The 17,284-nt window shown below is 42.9% G+C and overlaps 2 protein-coding genes across 6 annotated transcripts in view; one reads left to right on the forward strand and one right to left on the reverse strand.

Moving 5' to 3' along the window:
• Nucleotides 1-548: 548 nt before the first annotated feature.
• DBI (diazepam binding inhibitor, acyl-CoA binding protein) lies at nt 549-6,235 on the reverse strand. Of its 2 annotated transcripts, none has more exons than XM_017664111.3 (4): nt 6,079-6,235; nt 4,898-5,015; nt 2,267-2,329; nt 549-842 (listed from the first exon to the last, which is right to left on the reverse strand). In XM_017664111.3, exons 1-4 carry the CDS (start codon nt 6,085-6,087, stop codon nt 769-771), a joined length of 264 nt encoding a protein of 87 aa, XP_017519600.1. In that variant the 5' UTR covers nt 6,088-6,235; the 3' UTR covers nt 549-768. The 2 variants fall into 2 exon arrangements, with proteins under 2 accessions (XP_017519600.1, XP_036856942.1); XM_037001047.2 differs by having other exon boundaries at nt 5,932-6,119.
• Nucleotides 6,236-6,264: 29 nt separating this feature from the next.
• C7H2orf76 (chromosome 7 C2orf76 homolog) overlaps nt 6,265-17,284 on the forward strand; it is a 112,626-nt gene continuing 101,606 nt past the window's right edge. For 3 of the 4 annotated variants that reach the window (XR_005056687.2, XM_037001045.2, XM_073241332.1), the window contains exon 1: nt 6,265-6,350. Coding sequence is in view for 2 of the 4 variants with exons in the window: in XM_037001045.2 (XP_036856940.1) it covers nt 6,267-6,350 (84 nt within the window). In the remaining 2 variants the exon portion in view is untranslated. The remainder of the gene's footprint in view (nt 6,351-17,284) is intronic. The other variant, XM_037001046.2, reaches the window with a different exon arrangement.

A 17,284-nucleotide genomic window follows, 5' to 3' on the forward strand; every position in this document is an offset into this window, starting at 1 on the left:
TGGCCTTCCCCCCAAGATGTCTGGTCCCTGATCTGCAGCACTGGTTGGTTCACAGGCACTGGTTCTTGGAACACTTTTGGTTTGGTGAGAACATCCTGGGGTACCCCACACTTACTTGCATGGTTGACTCCTGAATTACTGGAGCACTGCCAAAGTGGGGAGCAGCACTTTGTGACCCCAGGTCAGGACTTGTCCAGACGGTGGGGAGGGAAGTATTGAAGGTGAGGATGTGCACAGGGTAAGACCTCCAGGCTGCTAGCAAGTTCTATTTCTAGGCATCATGCAAAGCACTTTAACCATTTTATCAGCCCATTCATTAACAAGGAAGTGTGGCTCTAAGAAGATATGTGATCTAGCACCTACAGGACTGAAGTGCGATTTACAGGTAAGTCTGTCATCACAGCCAGGTGGGACTGCCTGCCTCTTTGCCCCAGCAGAGTGTGGAGAATGGTAAGCCAAACACTTCTAGACAAAATCTTTAGTAAAAAGAAGTGATGAAGAGAGACTGGAACACAGTAAAGTATTTAAAGAACCCAGGTTACCAAATGTTTAAGTAACAAATGCACTTTTAATTACCTACAGATAGAACTACTCAGCAAAGAGCAGTAGCTACTTCAGCCCCTAATGTGTTAGAGCCACATCCTGGACAGTCTTGAAGAACTGGGCTAACTGGTTATTTTCATTATTTCATTTCATCCATAGTATTAGAAAAACAAGGCATTATATCAGTTTAGATGAGTTGTGTGGCTGGCAGTCGAATCTAGTCCCTTATATTCCATATTTTTTCTTTAGGTCTTCTACTTTGTTGATGTAAGCTTTCATGGCATCTTCCTTGGAAGTCCCTGTGAGGAATCAACAGGATTATCTGTCAGAGAGGCAGCATGGTAGAAAAACAGCAGACTTCAGAGCCCCAGACAGCTTCTGTTTAATGCTCTGGGCTCAGTTTTTCACCTATGAAGTGGGGGTTCCACTACCTCTGCTTCCCAGACCTGGCCAGGATTTGACTTGAAATGCTCCAGAGCCTGCCCGTAGTGAATGCTCTAGGAAGCTTCATGTGTGTGCAGCTGTGCTGAGGCCCCTCCCTGGCCTCTGGCCATGTGAGTACCCCAGTGTCCATAGGAAGTGGTCACTTGAGCCTCAAGCAAAGGCTGGGCACCCCAGATAGGCAGGAAATCCTAACATGGGGAGCTGAGGTGACTTCTCCAGTTCTACTGACTTTCACCGTTGCCTCTGACCTGTCAAGTGTTTCTCTGTTGGGCTTTTATCTCCCAGAGCTGTTAAGTTGACACTGAAAAAGCAAAGCCAGGCAACCTCTTCTCCGTAGAAGGAAGCTATGAGAAAAGTTTCAAGCAACTCTAGGAAAAAGCATCTGGTTCTTGGAGGGGAATAAGGCAAATTTTTGCCTTCTTGCTGCAATACATAAGTTATTGCCTCTATCCCTCAGAGACAGTAACACCCAATTTCCTGGATTCCGTGGTGCAGGGGAGATACAAACTGGGAATCAGAGTGTGCTTTGTAGCATGGGAGAGTACACGGGCCTGAGGATGGTATGGAAATGCCCAGGGAAAACAGACAGACAGGCATTCCTGTTCCAGTTATTTGCAAATCATAGGAGTGTATTGATTCTATTCTGGCCCTCTTTGAATTCAAGGGTTTCTCATTTGCAGGAAGACAGAGGGCTTATTCAGAAACTAGCCAGTGAGAGACAAAAGCTGGCAGGCATTTTACTGCCAACTTTTGGGGCTTGCTGCCACAGGTGGCATGTGATTAAGTTAGAGCCAGGATATTTCTTGGCGGCTGTTGCCTAGCATATAATAGCTCCATTCACTGTGCCAGCAGCTTGCCATGCATTTATTACCTCATTGCTTCCTTTTACTGGCCTTTCTGACTGGAAGGGACCTGAGGAGGGCTGCTTGGATGAGGGGGTCACTGCCTGGCCTAGCTGGGGAAAGATGTGGGCAGGAAACCACCCCTTATTATGAATACATATAAAGCCCATGCCAACCACATCACCTCCCAATCTGTTTTTCAGTGGCCTTGTCCTTAGTCCGTCCTCTCCAGAGATGGTGCTTGTGGAAAAGCCATAAAAGGGATTAGGAGAAAAAGTAGGTGACTTGAGTTTTTTTCTATTCTGGCACAGGTCAAGCTGGTTTCCAGTATGTGCTCATCCACTTTGTCTTCTCTCCTCACCTCTTAATATGGTCCATCAGGAAGAGTATTTCATTACTGGGTTTCACAAACCAGGGAAAAGGATTAGAACAATTACCTTTCAGTGCGTTCCAGGCATCCCACTTGGCCTTGCCTCTGAGGTCCAACAGCCCAGGCCGCTCTTACACAAGGGAAGGAAAGACATCAGATCTGCTGCAATTCTAATGTACAACTTTATCAACTATTTTTTTTTGCCAGGAAAGGCACTTTTTATTACATCTATTTCTTCTAGGCTCTGTTATGGAGTTAAATGGGTCTAGCACAGTGAGTTCTGCCTTTAGAAACCCAGATGCACAGAAATCTAAACTTAAAATCTAGAGAAAACAGGAGGAAAACTGTTTTCTTTTCCAAACAGTCCTTGCCTCACAAGTTAAGTAACTCTAAAATTTCTCCTTTTAAAAACTGTGTTTACCTTCAGCATTTTATTAAAAATAAAAATAAAAATAATAATAATAAAGGGAGAAATGTGGGATCCATATATAAATCAAGTATAAAAATCAAACGAATATTCAAATTTGACCTGATTGTTTATAGTTCATAATGCGTGATCAAAACCGAAAGTTTCTGTGATGAATGCCCTTGTACTGTTCACCATGTAAGAATTTATTCACTATGTAAGAATTCGTTCACCATGTAAGAACTTGTTTGTTATGCTTCAGAAGATTGGAGACTGACGAGAATTAGGCTTGAGATGGATTAATGATTGTGCATTGAGCATTGACCCCCCTATACAGAATTTTATTGTTGTTAACAACCATTTGATCAATAAATATGAGATGCCCTCTCAAAAAAAAAAAACAAAACAAAACCGTGTTTACATTAAAAAAATAGTGTACTACATCACTCACATGGCTTAATTTTAAATACTACAAAAGTGGATACTATAAAGTTCCCCTCTAGCCCTGTTTTAGCCACTCAATTTCTCTCTCATACATTACAGTTACCAGTTTTCTGGGTAACTTTTCTTTGAACTCTGTTTATACTCTTGCCCCATTTTTCCACCAAATTGTTAATCTGTTTCTTGTTGATTTGTGGGAGTTTTTCCGGAGGGCAAGGACTCTTCAAGGGTAAGGTATTCATAAAATACCAGGATTTTATGCTTACAGACCTGTCATTAGTTGCACTTGGGAAACACATTCACTACCTTCCTGTCGACCCGTTTCAATGCCAGGCTGAGAACAAAGCCCAGGGGAGCAACTGCGGCCCTCAGAACCTGGACCGCTGTGTCTGAGAACATCACATTTCTCCACGTGCTCTCAGGAAGCATTCCCAGGGATACCTGAGAGGAACTGCACCTGCAGAGTCGTCATCAGAGCCCTAAGGCAGCACACCCCAACAACTCTGTGTGTGATGATGGTAATGAACATTTGTACTGTCCAGCTCAGGGAACTCTTGCCACCTGGGACAACTGGGCACCTAAAATGTGGCTTGTGTGACTGAGAACTTTTGATTTTATTTTAACTACTTTCAGCTTAAATTTAAATAGCCACACATGACTAGTGGCTACCATACTGGACAGTGTCATCCTAGAGTGAGATGATATACTTCCCTGATCAAGAGCTGACAGATTCCCAAGCCAGTCTACCTAGACTCATGGGGAAGTGGGGTGGAGGCCAGTCTTAGTGAAATCTGTTTGGCAGGATTTCAGACAAGCATCTCAGTCAGACAAGCATCTTAGCCCCTCTGGTGTCCCCCACTTTATCTCTCCTTTTCTTCCCTGGTAGTATACATACAGTTTATCAACCAAGAATAAACTCACCTTCACCACAAGACCTTTCTCAACCAAGCTCTCCCTGTGAACTTTGATTTCGCATTGCCCATGATCCTTAATTCTGGGCACTATTTCCTGCATCCAGCTGGCTGGCAGCCAGTCTACCTGTTTTCACCCTTTGCTCCAATTGCTGTAGAATTGGGAGCCATGCTCACCCTCTTAAAACAGGGGCGGGGTGACGTCCTTCTATGTTGTCATGGACATCACCTCTGAGTCCCTGCAGAGACTGTACAATGCTGTTGCCTCAGTATACACACCCGAGTTTCAGGGATTTAGGGGCAGAATGAAAACTGTCCAAGGCAGGAAAGACAGTATTACAGAATATTAGTCCAAACCATGGCCTCAAAATCTGAACCAAGATTTTTTGACAGGGAACAAATGGTTTTATCAGGAGCTGTTGTCAGCAAAAATGCTTCTGACCTGCTGCTCCAGGAAGCCAGCTGTTTCTTTGCTCCTGACATCAAGTTTGGCTCCACTGCTGAGTGCTGACTTTGATCCTGCCTTTCAAACATAGATAGCAGTCTAGTTCAACAAAACTACTACTAAGCTGAGGGCATGGAGCAAGTCTCTTCCAAAGAGGATCTTTGCTTCCTCTCAAGTAGATGGGAAATGCTGGTGATAACCAGTAAAGTCTTTCCAATTTGAATTCAGGATTTGAATATTACTACCTGAGCCACCAAGAAACCAAAACAGTGCAGGGTGTGTGAACCCCATCCAGGAACATTATCTCTAGGGAGCCTCTACAAGCTTGAACTCCAGGAATGCCATGAGCCACCCCCACGTTCTGCCAGCAGAGTAGGGAGTAGGGCCTCAGGTGGTTTTGCAAGTGTGGTTCCCACAGTGTAAGAGTTCCAGCAACAGTCAAGGTTGCTGAACCTGCTTTGATGAGTAGGCCCTCCCAACCTCATCTCAGCCTACCTGTATTTATGTCACCCACAGTTGCTTGCTTGTAGTGGCCGTAGATGAACAGCATCTCATCATCTGCTGGCTTGGTCTTGAGGTTCTTAACATCCTCAGCAGCTTTGTCAAACTCAGCCTAAAAGCCAGGGAGAGGAGAGGCCTGAACTGACTCCACAATGGGGATGGACGGGCTGAAAGGCAGCATTCCTCCTGCAGTGCAGGTGTGCAAGAGCAGTGTGTCTCCCCGCTATTTCCCCAACAGGGCAGCTAGAAAGACTCCGCAGAACAAGGAGGGGAAGCACATGGGCTCACTCATCTGGTGGAAAGCTATGTATTGGGTGCTCTCTCCACACCAGGTATCAGGTGGTGGTAATACAGAAGTGAAGGAGGCAGGCTAGGGCTGCCTGCAGTGGGCATGTATTTCATGGGAAAAGCAGTGTGGTCAATCGCCAGGCCATCACCAGACCAGGCTGGGGGCCCAGCAAAGCCCTGATTTGTGTGAAGGGCTGGCACAGCTTGCTTGAAACAGCTGAAACTGGCACAGGCTTGAGTGCAGCAATGTCAGCGGCCAGAGTCTGATGGCCCCCAAACCCTGGGGCCGGGCCGTCCAGGGTCAAACTCTATTCCAGTGATTCAACAAGAGAAAGGTGAGTTGAGCCAGAGGTCGGTCCACACAACTCAGTCTCAGAAGAGAATGCATATTGGAAGGTGGTTAAAGCTTCTGGGTCACCTCTCCCCAGGCCGTGACTCTCCCTTTCCTGCACTCCCAGCACTAGGCCCTACTTCCCTTGACCTCTAAGCTCTCAGCCACTGCCTCTCCGCTTCCCCACTCTACAGGGTGCCCTACTTCTGGCCTGTCCTTCCGGATGGGGCGTCGGTCCCCTTGCTCCTTCAATGCATGCAACCCTTCACGTCCCATCTTTCAATAGGGATAGAGCCCTCGCCTCCGATCCCTATTCCTACTTTACCGTGATCTTTACCCCGTGTGCAACTTTCCAGCAGTTGCACGGTGGGTAGTGGGGATGGGGGTCCCAAATGGAAAGTTCGCTTACAAGGGTCTTTCTTAACTGTCAGGGTCGGGCAGGAATCCAAGATAAACAGTGGAGCAGGGAGGGGAAAGACCCTGCGGGGTCCTGCCTGCCGGATAATCCCCGCATCGGGCTTCAGCCCCGCTGCACTTTCGCAGCCAGGCTGGGTACCTGAGACATGCTGCTGGCGTTGCAAGGAATCCCACGAGGCCACTAAGGCACCAAGGAACAGGAAGAAGTAGTACACGATAAGACTGGCAGCGCTTTCAGAGGCGCAGCCGCAGGCCTCCCTAACTCAGCGTGGGCGAGCGACCAGCAGCCAATCAGGAACCGCTCTCCTCTGGGGGCGTGCCCAGACTATGGGGCGCGGCGAGCTTGGCCGGAGTTCGGGTGGAATTGCTCGCGCACGCGCAGCAAGGAGACGAAGGGGACGCTGGGAGCAGGTGAGCACCGCGGAAGTAGGGTGTACTTGGTCGTGAGGGCGGGTAGGGTTAGGTTGGCCCGGCGTCACCCCCGACCACTCTGGGAAAGGCTCGTGAGGCGGGCGGTGGGGGGAAGCCAAAGAGGAGAGGCTTTTAAGTTTGTTTCATTAAATCATGTGCGCGGCGTGAGGCCGGTAGTTGCACCTCTGGACAAGCACGTCTCAGGCCGTATGGGGAGCGCGAATTGTCCCCGCTCCTCTCAGGGGTATAGGGGGGACCCTCTAGGGATGGTCTCTGGAGAACTGCACGACGGCAGGAAACTCGGCCTGTCCCCAGAAAGGCGAAGCCAAGGCCTCTTTCCTTGACCTGCCTCTTGAGTTTTGGGGCCCGCCCGTAGTTTTGGTTTGCAGTCTTGTATTGTGAATTTTTGTTAATGGTGAAGTTCTTAATATGGTGCATTAAAGGCAGGGACAGTGCCTTAATTGTTTTGGTTTATAAACTTGGCCTGGACCAGGTTTCTAGCAAACATTCGATAGTGAAGAACTCTTTCATGTTAATGTGCACTGTTCTAGATCTTGGGTATACAACAGTGAACAAAATAGATAACTCTCTGCATTTCTGGAACTTAAATTGGGGATAAGAGTTATGCGATAAATGGAAAGTTTGTTAGGGGATTGGGGAGTTGGAAATTTACAGTTTTATGTGTGGGGTGTGTGGAGGGTTAAGGGAAGACAACATTTGAGAAAGCCCCTCGAGAGGATTCTAGGCAAAAAAAGTGAGGGGAAGAGGATGGAGAGTTGACGGGGTAGGCTGGCTAGGTGATGAAGAGCTTTGCTTTTATAGGGACTTTGGCGTTTATTCTGAGTGAGAAGGGAAGTCGAGTCTTGAACAGAGGATGATGGGGGGTGGGGAGCATTCTTTGCAAGGTAGTACAGAAGCTGATGTTTCCATGGGAATAGAAAGGAGCAGCACAGGTGGATGGGAGATTTGAAGTGTAATGCCTGAAACACTGAAGGGAGAATTTTCTGGCAGTGGATTACACAGAAGCTGAGTGAAGGTGGGAAATTGATGGAGAAAGTTCTCTAGAGATCTTTAAAAAAGATCAGTCCTCTCCAATTCCTGTTTTGTCACAAGAGGACTGGACTACAAATCTCCACCTTCCCCACCTGTACAATTAACAGCTGTAGGTTTTAAAAAGAAAGGACAGGTGGAAGCTTTCAGACATGACTTCCTAACTTAAGGTAGGTCAGGCTTTATAAAACCTTTGGGAACAAGTGGAGATGAAATAGGGAGCAAATCTGGAGTCTTTGGTCTATAAATTTGTTTAATAAAGCAAAGCCAAACAAATGAACAGAAATCTTGGAGTTAAATTTGGGGAAATTACATTTGAGTTGTAAGAAATTGTCTTGCCAATGGATTTTACCCCAGACAAGCTCACTAGGGATGCCATGAGACCAAAAAATGACAATGGAACCTTCCTGGGGTGAAAGGGTTTATTATCCATTACTTCCACGGTGGCTGGTCAATTACTAGAATCCCATCCACTCAGAGCAAGTTTGCATGCAGCAAGGTGGTCTCGGCCTCTGGGCCTCTCTGTCCCCACAGCTGTCTCAGTCAGTATCCTCTGCGCTGCTACCACTCCAGCCTCAGCTCTCTTGCAGCCTTGCAGCCCTGCACCCGTGCAGCAGCCTAGAGCACCGGATAGAGGCTCTTTGTGTAGAGTCAGTAACAACATATTGCCCACATGTTTGTAGTGAGCAAGCCAACCAGGACCAGGTGAGAATCCTGGGCATAGGAACCTTTATTTTCTCCACAGAAATGTAGGTTCCTTGGAGGTAGAGGGTATTATGCTCAGTGAAATAAGCCAGACAGAGAAAGGTAAGTACCAAATGACTTCACTCATTTGTGGAGTAAAAAACAAAGCAAAACTGAAGGAACAAAATAGCAGACTCACAGACTCTGAGAAGAGACTAATGGTTACTGTGGATAAAATGAAGGTTCCTGTGGCCAGGATTCTCACCTGGTTCTGGTTGGCTAGGTCACTACACATATGTGGGCAATACGTTGTTATTGACTCGATATAAAGAGCTCCGCCAGTGCTCTGCGGGACACAGTAGCGCAGCTGCAGGGCTGCACAACAGCAGAGCAGAGACTGGAGTGGTGGCAGCGCCAAGCACAGGCCTATTGAGTGGTTGCGCGGGTAGAGGCCCAGAGGCAGAGGATGGGCTTGTTGCATGCAGACTAGCTCTGAGTGAACGGGATTTTAGTGATTGTCCTGCCATCTTGGGAATAAAGTTGGGTATAACCCTTTCACCCCAAGAATGTTCTACTGTCATTTCTTTGGTCACAGTGAATCCATAGTGAACTTGTCTGGGGCTGAAACCCATTGGCAAGACAGTTACTAAAGGGGAGGTGTTGAGGAGGGTGGGTGGAGGGGAGGGAGAAGGGGATTAAGGGGCACTATAATTTTCAATCACAATATAGGCAGGTCACGGGGAAGGCAGTTTAGCATGGAGAAGACAATGACTCTATAACATTTTACTATGCTGATGGACAGTGACTGCAATGGAGGACGGTGAGGACTTGATAATATGGGTGAATGTTGAAGACACAGTGTTGTTCATGTGAAACCTTCGTAAGATTGTATATCAGTAATTCTTTAATATAAGAAAATGTAGGTTCTTCCAAAGTGGCAATTTAGAGCTGTTTATTTTTTACCCCCTGAGGCCCAGATGAAGCCTGGATTCATTTGTGCTCCATCATTTGGTGTTTATAGCTTCCTTGATGGAAATTCAGATTATGCCTGTGTGGGTCAAATTTGCAGTCAAATGAATCTTTCAGTCAGTAGGTTTTAACATTAGGTTATTATGTTTGGCACATTTGAAAAGATTAGGTACCTCTGATAATGTAATTTTCTTTATATTTCTCAAAGGTTGGTTGGTGTGATTGGGTTTTGACTGGAGTTAAACAGTGTAGAAAGTGAGCCTAGGGTTTTAAATTAACTTGGAAGTCTCTAGTTACTGGGGTTGATTGTCAGTTGCTTGTTTGGAATTCCATGGTGCTTTTATGCCCAGGTGAGTTTACAGAAGTTGCTTAAAGCAACTGCAGTATGGGACTGGTAAGGATTATGGGTTCCAGGGAGGAGGGTACTAAATGATCTTGACGAGGAGGAGAAAGAAATTTTTTTCTAGTTACAGGGCCACTATAAGCCAGTTTTCAAAGTAGCTGAAGGCATGCCCTTTGGCCTACTTCCTGCTTCCTTGCCTCACTTCTCAGTGACCCATTTTTGGTAGTCTCCACCTATGGGAATGCTGCCTTAAGCCCTTGTTTTGCCAATGGATTCCAGTCCTGGACAAGTTCACTAGATTCAGTGTGACCAAAGAAATGACAGTAGAACATTCTTGGGGTGAAAGGGTTATACCCAACTGTATTTCCATGGTGGCAGGTCAGTCACTAGAATCCTGACCACACAGAGTGAGTCTGCATGCAGCAAGCCCATCTCTGCCTCTTGGCCTCTGGGCTCTCTGCCCATGCAGCCATCTCAGTCTCTGTCCTCAACACTGTCACTACTCCAGCCTCTGCTCTGCTGTCCTGCAGCCTTGCAGCCATGTCACCCAGAGCACTGGGTGGAGCTCTCTATATAGAGTCAATCACAAGTATTGCCTGCACATGTGTAGTGATCAAGCTGACCAGGGCCAGGTGAGAATTCTAGCCACAGGAACCTTCACCGTATCCACAGCCCTCCACCTACCACCTCTACTGTAGGGAATTAGAACAGCATTTAACTTTAAAATAAAGAGATGGTAATAAGCCAGCATCTGGGATTTGATTTTTTTAAAGTAAATTTTAGAATGTATTTGGGGGTCAGTTAATATATATGTATTCTTTATGTGGATAAAGTGAAGGTTCCCATGGCCAGGATCCTCACCTGAACCTTAACTACCTGATGATGTAACTGGCTTGCTGCTAGGCTACTGCTTCCACACCCTAGACAATAAGCTATTATTGACTGAGACCATATAAAGAGCTCTGCACAGTGCTCTGGGCAGAGGCAGAGACCAAGGAGGGTTACTTGCAGACTGTTGGATGTAGATGTAATTCTAGTGCTCGACCTATCACTGGGAAAACAAGCTGGGTAATAAACCCTTTCACCCCAAGAACGTTCCATTATCATTCCTCAGTCTCACTGAATCCATAGTGATCTTGCCCTGGGCTGAAACCCATTGGCAGGGTACTGTATTTCAACATATTGGAAAGGAAATTGCTCTTCATATCTTGAGAAAGAGCAAATCAGCTCTGTTTATATCCTTGCTAGCAACTGTCACACTTGTAATTATTTCATTTACAGTTATTTTTATTTACTCTTCCATTGTCTGAGCCCCCTTCCCTACATAAACCAGGGAGGAAAAGGTTCAGTGCTCTAATTCCAATGTGGGTGAATGAGTGGAGTACACTTCTTTCTGTGAAATGTATTTCTTCTGATTAACCATGAACTTGGAAACCAACAGGTTTATTAGAACTGAAACGATGGGCTTGAGTGAAATAGAGGAACTCTTGTGCAGGGACCATGTAGTAACCTCTGTACCATTCCCAGGATGGAAATGGAACACTTGAAATGTTAAGGGAAGATGGGGAGCCTGATGAGCCAGCTAGCCAGCCTAAGTGACCTCCTCACCTCATAAGAAGCTATTGTCAGTATTGCAGCTTGCCTTCACATCCTTAGGATACCAGTTTTGATGACTCAACAGACCTCACTTGAAAAAATACCCCACAGGGTTAATTCCAGCTGAACTCACAGGTTGAGGACACCAAAAGAATAATAGTAACAAAATGTGTTCAGCCTGTTTTTCAGAGCCCAGTAAGAATTCAAGGAGCTGTGAGAAATTGCAATTGTGCCTGGAACCAGCCTAAACCAGAAACAATTCCAGATGTCTTCAATTCACCTTTCCTCATTACCATTCTAATGGAGATTGGGTTAGATGCCATTTTTAGAGAATGCAATGTATACAGTAGCATGTTAACTTTGTACAGCATTGCAAGTGTGGGGAAAATGGAAGTTCCTGTGGCCAGGATCCTCACCTGACCCTAAACTCCTTGATTATGTAACTGGCCTACCACTAGACTACTGTTTCCACACTTGTAGGCAATAAGCTATTATTGACTGAGTCACTATATAAAGAACTCTGCCAAGTGCTCTGGGTGACACAGTGGCATGGCTGCTGCACAGCTACATGGCTGCAAGGCTGCAGGAGATCAGAGGCTGGAGTGGTGGCTACGCCAAGGACAGAGACTGAGATGGCTGCAGGGGTAGAGTGGCCCAGAGGCCGAGACTGGCTTGCTGCATGCAGACTTGCTCTGAGTGGACAGGATTCTAGTGACTGACCTGCCACCATGGGAATAAAGTTGGTTATAAACTTTTCACCCTAAGAACATTCCACTGTCATTTCTTTGGTCTCATTGAATGCATACTGAACTTGTCCAGGCCTGAGACCCGTTGGCAAGACACATTTGAATAAATTTTGCACACCCTCTGAGTTCAAGGAGACAGAGCTGAGGTTTGCCTCTTGTCTCCTTCCTGGCTGGCCTCGCTATAAACCTTTCTTTTGCAAAAGCTGGTGTGCCGTGTTTGGCTTGTGGTGCATTGTGCAGCAGACCCTTGTCCGGTAAAACACTTGCTGGGTCTCAGTGTAAAGCCAGAAGGGCAAGGTCTAGTGTTGACAGAAGTGAAAAGAGTTTTTTTTGCCCAGTAGCTGTGAATAGTAGTTTAATATTAGGTTTCTTGGTTTAAACTAAACCTCTAATTTCTAAAAGTAACTTGATCATTAAAAAAATGGAATACAGTTACAGTAAAGCTTTACTAGAAGTAAGGGTTATATTATTCACAAATGATGAATTATATTCGTTCAGTATCTGTTTTCCAGTTTCCTGTAATGTGACTCCGGAGGCACGGCTCCAGCAAAGCTGGGAGGAGACTGGTGTGTTTTAAAGGGAATGAGGCGTTTAAGAAATGCTTGTAGGATAGGAGTGGGAAGAGGTGGGCAGTGTTGGGGGCCTTTGTTTTGTGAAAGCTGGGAAAAGTAAGAGCTAAAGGGATGGAATAAGAATGAACAACAGCTTTTCTCTCCTTTCCCTCTTTTTTCTTTTTTTGCCCTTTCATTCTCCTTTGTCCCTTTCCTTTTCTCATGGTATAACTGGTGATAGGAGGCCTGGCAGCTGGAGGCTTTAGCCAGCCCTTCCCCTTTGCCATTCTTTTCTTCTTTTGGGTGTTCATATTCGGAGGACTTGCAGCAAGCTAGGCTTGAGAGAAGAGTGAGTCATTGTGTGTGGTGTGTGTGATGTGTATGATTTCTCTCCTTTCCCCCATCCTGTTTCCACCCAGCCAACAGGGCGGGGTGGGGATTTGGACTGAGGTTAGATGTGGAGACCAGGGCTTGGGAGCAGTGGTTCTGGTGGGGAAGTGTTCTGCACTGGCTGAGAGCAGGAAGGGAGGACGACTTGCTTTAGAATTATTTTAACAGGTTGGTCATACACTGGTCAGGTGCTGCCTGTATTCTGTTTAGAAATACTTAGATTATGGGCAGGAGTAACAAAGTACCTTATGAAGATATCTTGAGTGTAATTCTGTAGTTCTTGTTCATCTTCATTAGAAGTATAAACTCTCTACTCCATCTACATTGTCTTCATTTTTGCCTATTTCCCCAGCTCCTAGTTACACACAATAAACCCTTGGTAAATGCTTGGAACTAGGTTGTTAGAGATGAATTTTCTAGTGAACTCTTTTACTGCCTTTTAACAGGAAAATTAGAAATCCTAAAATCTGATGACAAATGCTTTGGCTGATAATTCCTTTGGAGACAATGCTATTTTTAAAAACTTTGTTATTTTGACATAATGTCATTTGAAAAAACTTCTGGTTTTTGAGGTAATTGTAGACTTAACCTATAGCTGTAAAATAACAGATCTCTTGCACCCTTCACCCATTTTCTTCCCATAGTAACACTGTGAAAAACTGTAATACATACCACAATCAGTATCTTGGCATTGATATATTCAAGATACCATTTTCATCATCAAGGATCCCTCATATTACCCTGTGATACACAAACCACTTCCCTACTGCGCCTACCCTTCCTTAGCTCCTGGCAATCAGGAATGTTCTGTCTTTCTATAATTTTGTCTTTGAAAAAATGATATGTAAGTGAAATCATGTAGTTGGCAACTTTGGGATTGGCTTTTTCATTCAGCATAATTCTCTAGTGATTCCTCCAGATTGTTGCATGTACCAATATTTTTTTGTCATTGAAGTATAATTGACATACACTATCCCATTAGTTTCAGGTGTACATCCTAGTGACTCGATATTTTTATACATTACAAAGTGATCCCCACAATGTGTAGTAACCATCTGTCACCATAGAAAGTTACCACAGTGCTATTGACTACATTATGCTGTACATTACATTGCTGTAACTTATTTATTTTTTAACTGGAAGTTTGTATCTTCTAATCTCCTTCACCTATTTCATACGTTACCCCAGTCCTTCCCACTCATATAACCAACAGTTTTTTTTTTCTATATCTATGAGTCTGTTTTTGTTTTGTTTTTTATATTCCTTATATAAGTAAAGTCATATGGTACTTGTCTTTCTTTGTCTGACTTTATTTAGTGTAACGCCTGCTAGGCTCATCCATGTTATCACAAATGACAAGATTTCATTCATTTCTTTTTTTTTTTTTACAGGTGAATAATATTCCATTGTGAATATTTACCACATCTTTATCCGTTCATCTATCAATGGACAATTAGATTCCTTCCATATCTTGGCTATTATGAATAATGCTGCAGTGAACATGGGGGTGCACATATCTCTTTGAATTGATGATTTGTTTTCTTTGGTTAACTACCTAAAAGTGGAATTGCTGGTTTGTAGGATAGGAGCCTCCATACATTTTTGTAGTGGCTGCATCAATTTACATTCCCACCAACTGTGTGTTAGGGTTTCCCTTTTCTCCACTCCTTGCCAACACTTGTTATTTCTTGTCTTTTTGATAATAGTCTGTCTTATAGGTATGAGGTTTTGATTTGCATTTCTTTGATAATTAGTGGTGTTGAGCATCTGTATGTCTTTGGAAAAATGTCTGTTCAAGTTGTCATTGAACCTATTTAATCAGGTTGGTTTTTTTAATATTAAATTGTGTTAATTTCTTTATATTAACTCCTTGTAGGATGTATGATTTGCAGATATCTTCTCCCATTCATTAAGTTGTCTGTTTTGTTTCTTTTTGTTTTGCTGTGCAAAAGCTTTTTAGTTTGACATATCCCCTTTGTTTTCTCTTTTCTTGTCCTTGCCTGAGGAGACTGGTCCAAAAAAAAATATTGCTAAGACTGATTGCTTTGGGTAGTATGGACATTGTACTAATATTAATTCTTCCAGTCCATGAGCATGGTATAGCTTTCCATTTATTTGTGTTGGTTTCAGTTTCTTTCATCAGTGTCTTATAGTTTTCAGAGTACAAGTCTTTCACCACCTTTTGTTCAGTTTATTCCTAAGTATTTTATTGTTGTTGATGCAATTGTAAATGAGATTATTTTCTTCTCTTCCTGAAATCTTGTTATTAATGTTATAGAAATGCAAGCAGTTTCTATATGTTAATTTTGTATCCTTCAACTTCACTGAATTAATTCAATAGTTTTTTGGTGGAATCCTTAGGTTTTTCTATAGGTAGTATCATGTTATCTGCACATAGTGACAGTTTTATTTCCTTCTTTCCAATTTTGATGCCTTTTCTTTCCTAGTTACTGTGGCTAGGACTTGCAATATTATGTTGGATAAAAGTGGGGAGAGTGACATCCTTGTCTTGTTCCTGATCTTAGAGGAAAAGCTCTCAGCTTTTCACCATTGAGTATGATGTAAGCAGTGGTTTTGTCACATATGGCCTTTATTATGTAGAGGTGCATTCCCCCATACCCACTTTATTGAGAATTTCATCATAAATGAATGTTGAATTTTGTCAAATGCTTTTTCTGCATTTGATTGATTGAGATGATAATAAGATTTTGATCATAAGAATTTAATCTTGTTCTTATGGTGTATCACATTGATTTGTGCTTGTTGAACCATTTCTGCATTCTTGGAATAAATCCCACTTGGTCCTGAGGTTATAATTCCTTTTAATGTATTGTTGAATTCAGTTCACTGATACTTTGTTGAGGATGTTTGCATCTGTGTTTATCAGGAACATTGACTTGTAATTTTCTTTTTTTGTGGTGCCCTTGGTTTGGTATCAAGGTAATGCTGGCCTTGGAAAATGAGTGTAGAAGCGTTTCTTCCTCTTCAGTATTTTTGGAATAATTTGAGTGGATAGGTACTAACTCATTTTTAAATGTTTGTAAAATTCGCCTACAGAGTGATGATTCAGTCCTGGACTTTTTTAAATTGGAAAATACTGATTCAGTTTTATTACTAGTAATCCATCAGTTCAGATTTTCTATTTTTTTTCCTGATTCTGTTTTGGGAGACTATGTTTCTAGGATCTTAATCCATTTCTTCTAGGTTGTCCAGTTTGTTGGCATATGATTGTTCATAGTAAAAGACTCTTATAATGCTTTGTATTTGGTGTTGGTTGTAACTTCTCTTTCATTTATGATTTTATTTATTTAGGCCTTTTTTCTTGATGAGTCTGTCTAAAGGTTTATCAGTTTTGTTTATCTTTTTAAAGAACCAGCTCTTAAGTTTCATTGATCTTTTCTATCGTTTTTCTTTTCTTTTTCTTTTTTTAGTGTCTATTTCATTTATTTCCACTCTGATCTTTATTATTTCTTTCCTTCTGCTAACTTTGGGCTTTATTTGTCCTTCTTCCAGTTCCTTTAGATGTAAATTTAGATTGTTTATTTGGGATTTTTCTTGTTTCTTGAGGTAAGCCTGTATCACTATGAACTTCCCTCTTATACCTGCTTTTCTTCATCCCATGGTGGATTTTGAAAAGTTGTGTTTCCAATTTTACTTGACTCAAGGTATTTTTTGATTTCCTGTTTGGTTTTTTCATTGAGTCATTGATTTTTTTTTAGTCTACACATGTTTGTGTTTTTTCTGTGATTGATTTCTAGTGTCATACCTTTGTGGTTGGAAAAGGTGCTTGATACGATTTCACTCTTACTGAATTTATTAAGACTTGTTTTGTGGCCTAATGTGATCTATCCTGGAGAATGTTTCATGTGCACTAGAAAAAACTGTTCTGCAGTTTTTAGATTAAATGTTCTGTATGAACTTGTTAAGGCCCTCTGGTCTAATTTATCATTTAAGACTACTTTCCTTATTGATCTTCTGTCTGGATAATCTGTCCATTGATGTGAGGTATTAAAGTCCTCTACTATTATTGTAATACTGTCAGTTTCTCCTTTTATTTCTGTTAATATTTGTTTTACACAGCTAGATGCTCCTCTGTTGCATACATAAATATTTATGATTGTTGTATCCTCTCCTTGCATTGACCCCTTTATCATTATCTTATGCCTTTGTCTTTTGTTACAGTCTTTGTTTCAATGTCTGTTTTTTCTGATATGAATATTATTACTCCAGCTTTCTTTTCATTTGCATTTGCATGGAAAAATCCCTTCAGTTTCAGTCTGTGTGTGTCTTTAGATCTGAAGTGGGTCTCTTATAGGCAGCACATAGGTGGGTCTTATTTTTTAACCCATTTAGCTACCCTGTGTCTTTTGATTGCTGCATTTAGTCCATTTACATTTCATATAACTATCAATAAATATGCACTTTTAATGCCATTTTGTTAATAGTATTTTGGTTGTTTTGTTGTTCTTCCCTGTTCTTTTTCCCTTGGCCTCTTCCCTTGTGGTTCAATGGGTTTCTTTAGTGTTATTGGTGAGTTCCTTTCTTTGTTTGTCTATTATATGTATTTGGTTTGTTGTTACCAGAAAATTAATGTGAATTTTAACA

Source organism: Manis javanica, chromosome 7, assembly GCF_040802235.1.
Source record: "Manis javanica isolate MJ-LG chromosome 7, MJ_LKY, whole genome shotgun sequence".
NCBI lineage: Eukaryota > Metazoa > Chordata > Mammalia > Pholidota > Manidae > Manis > Manis javanica.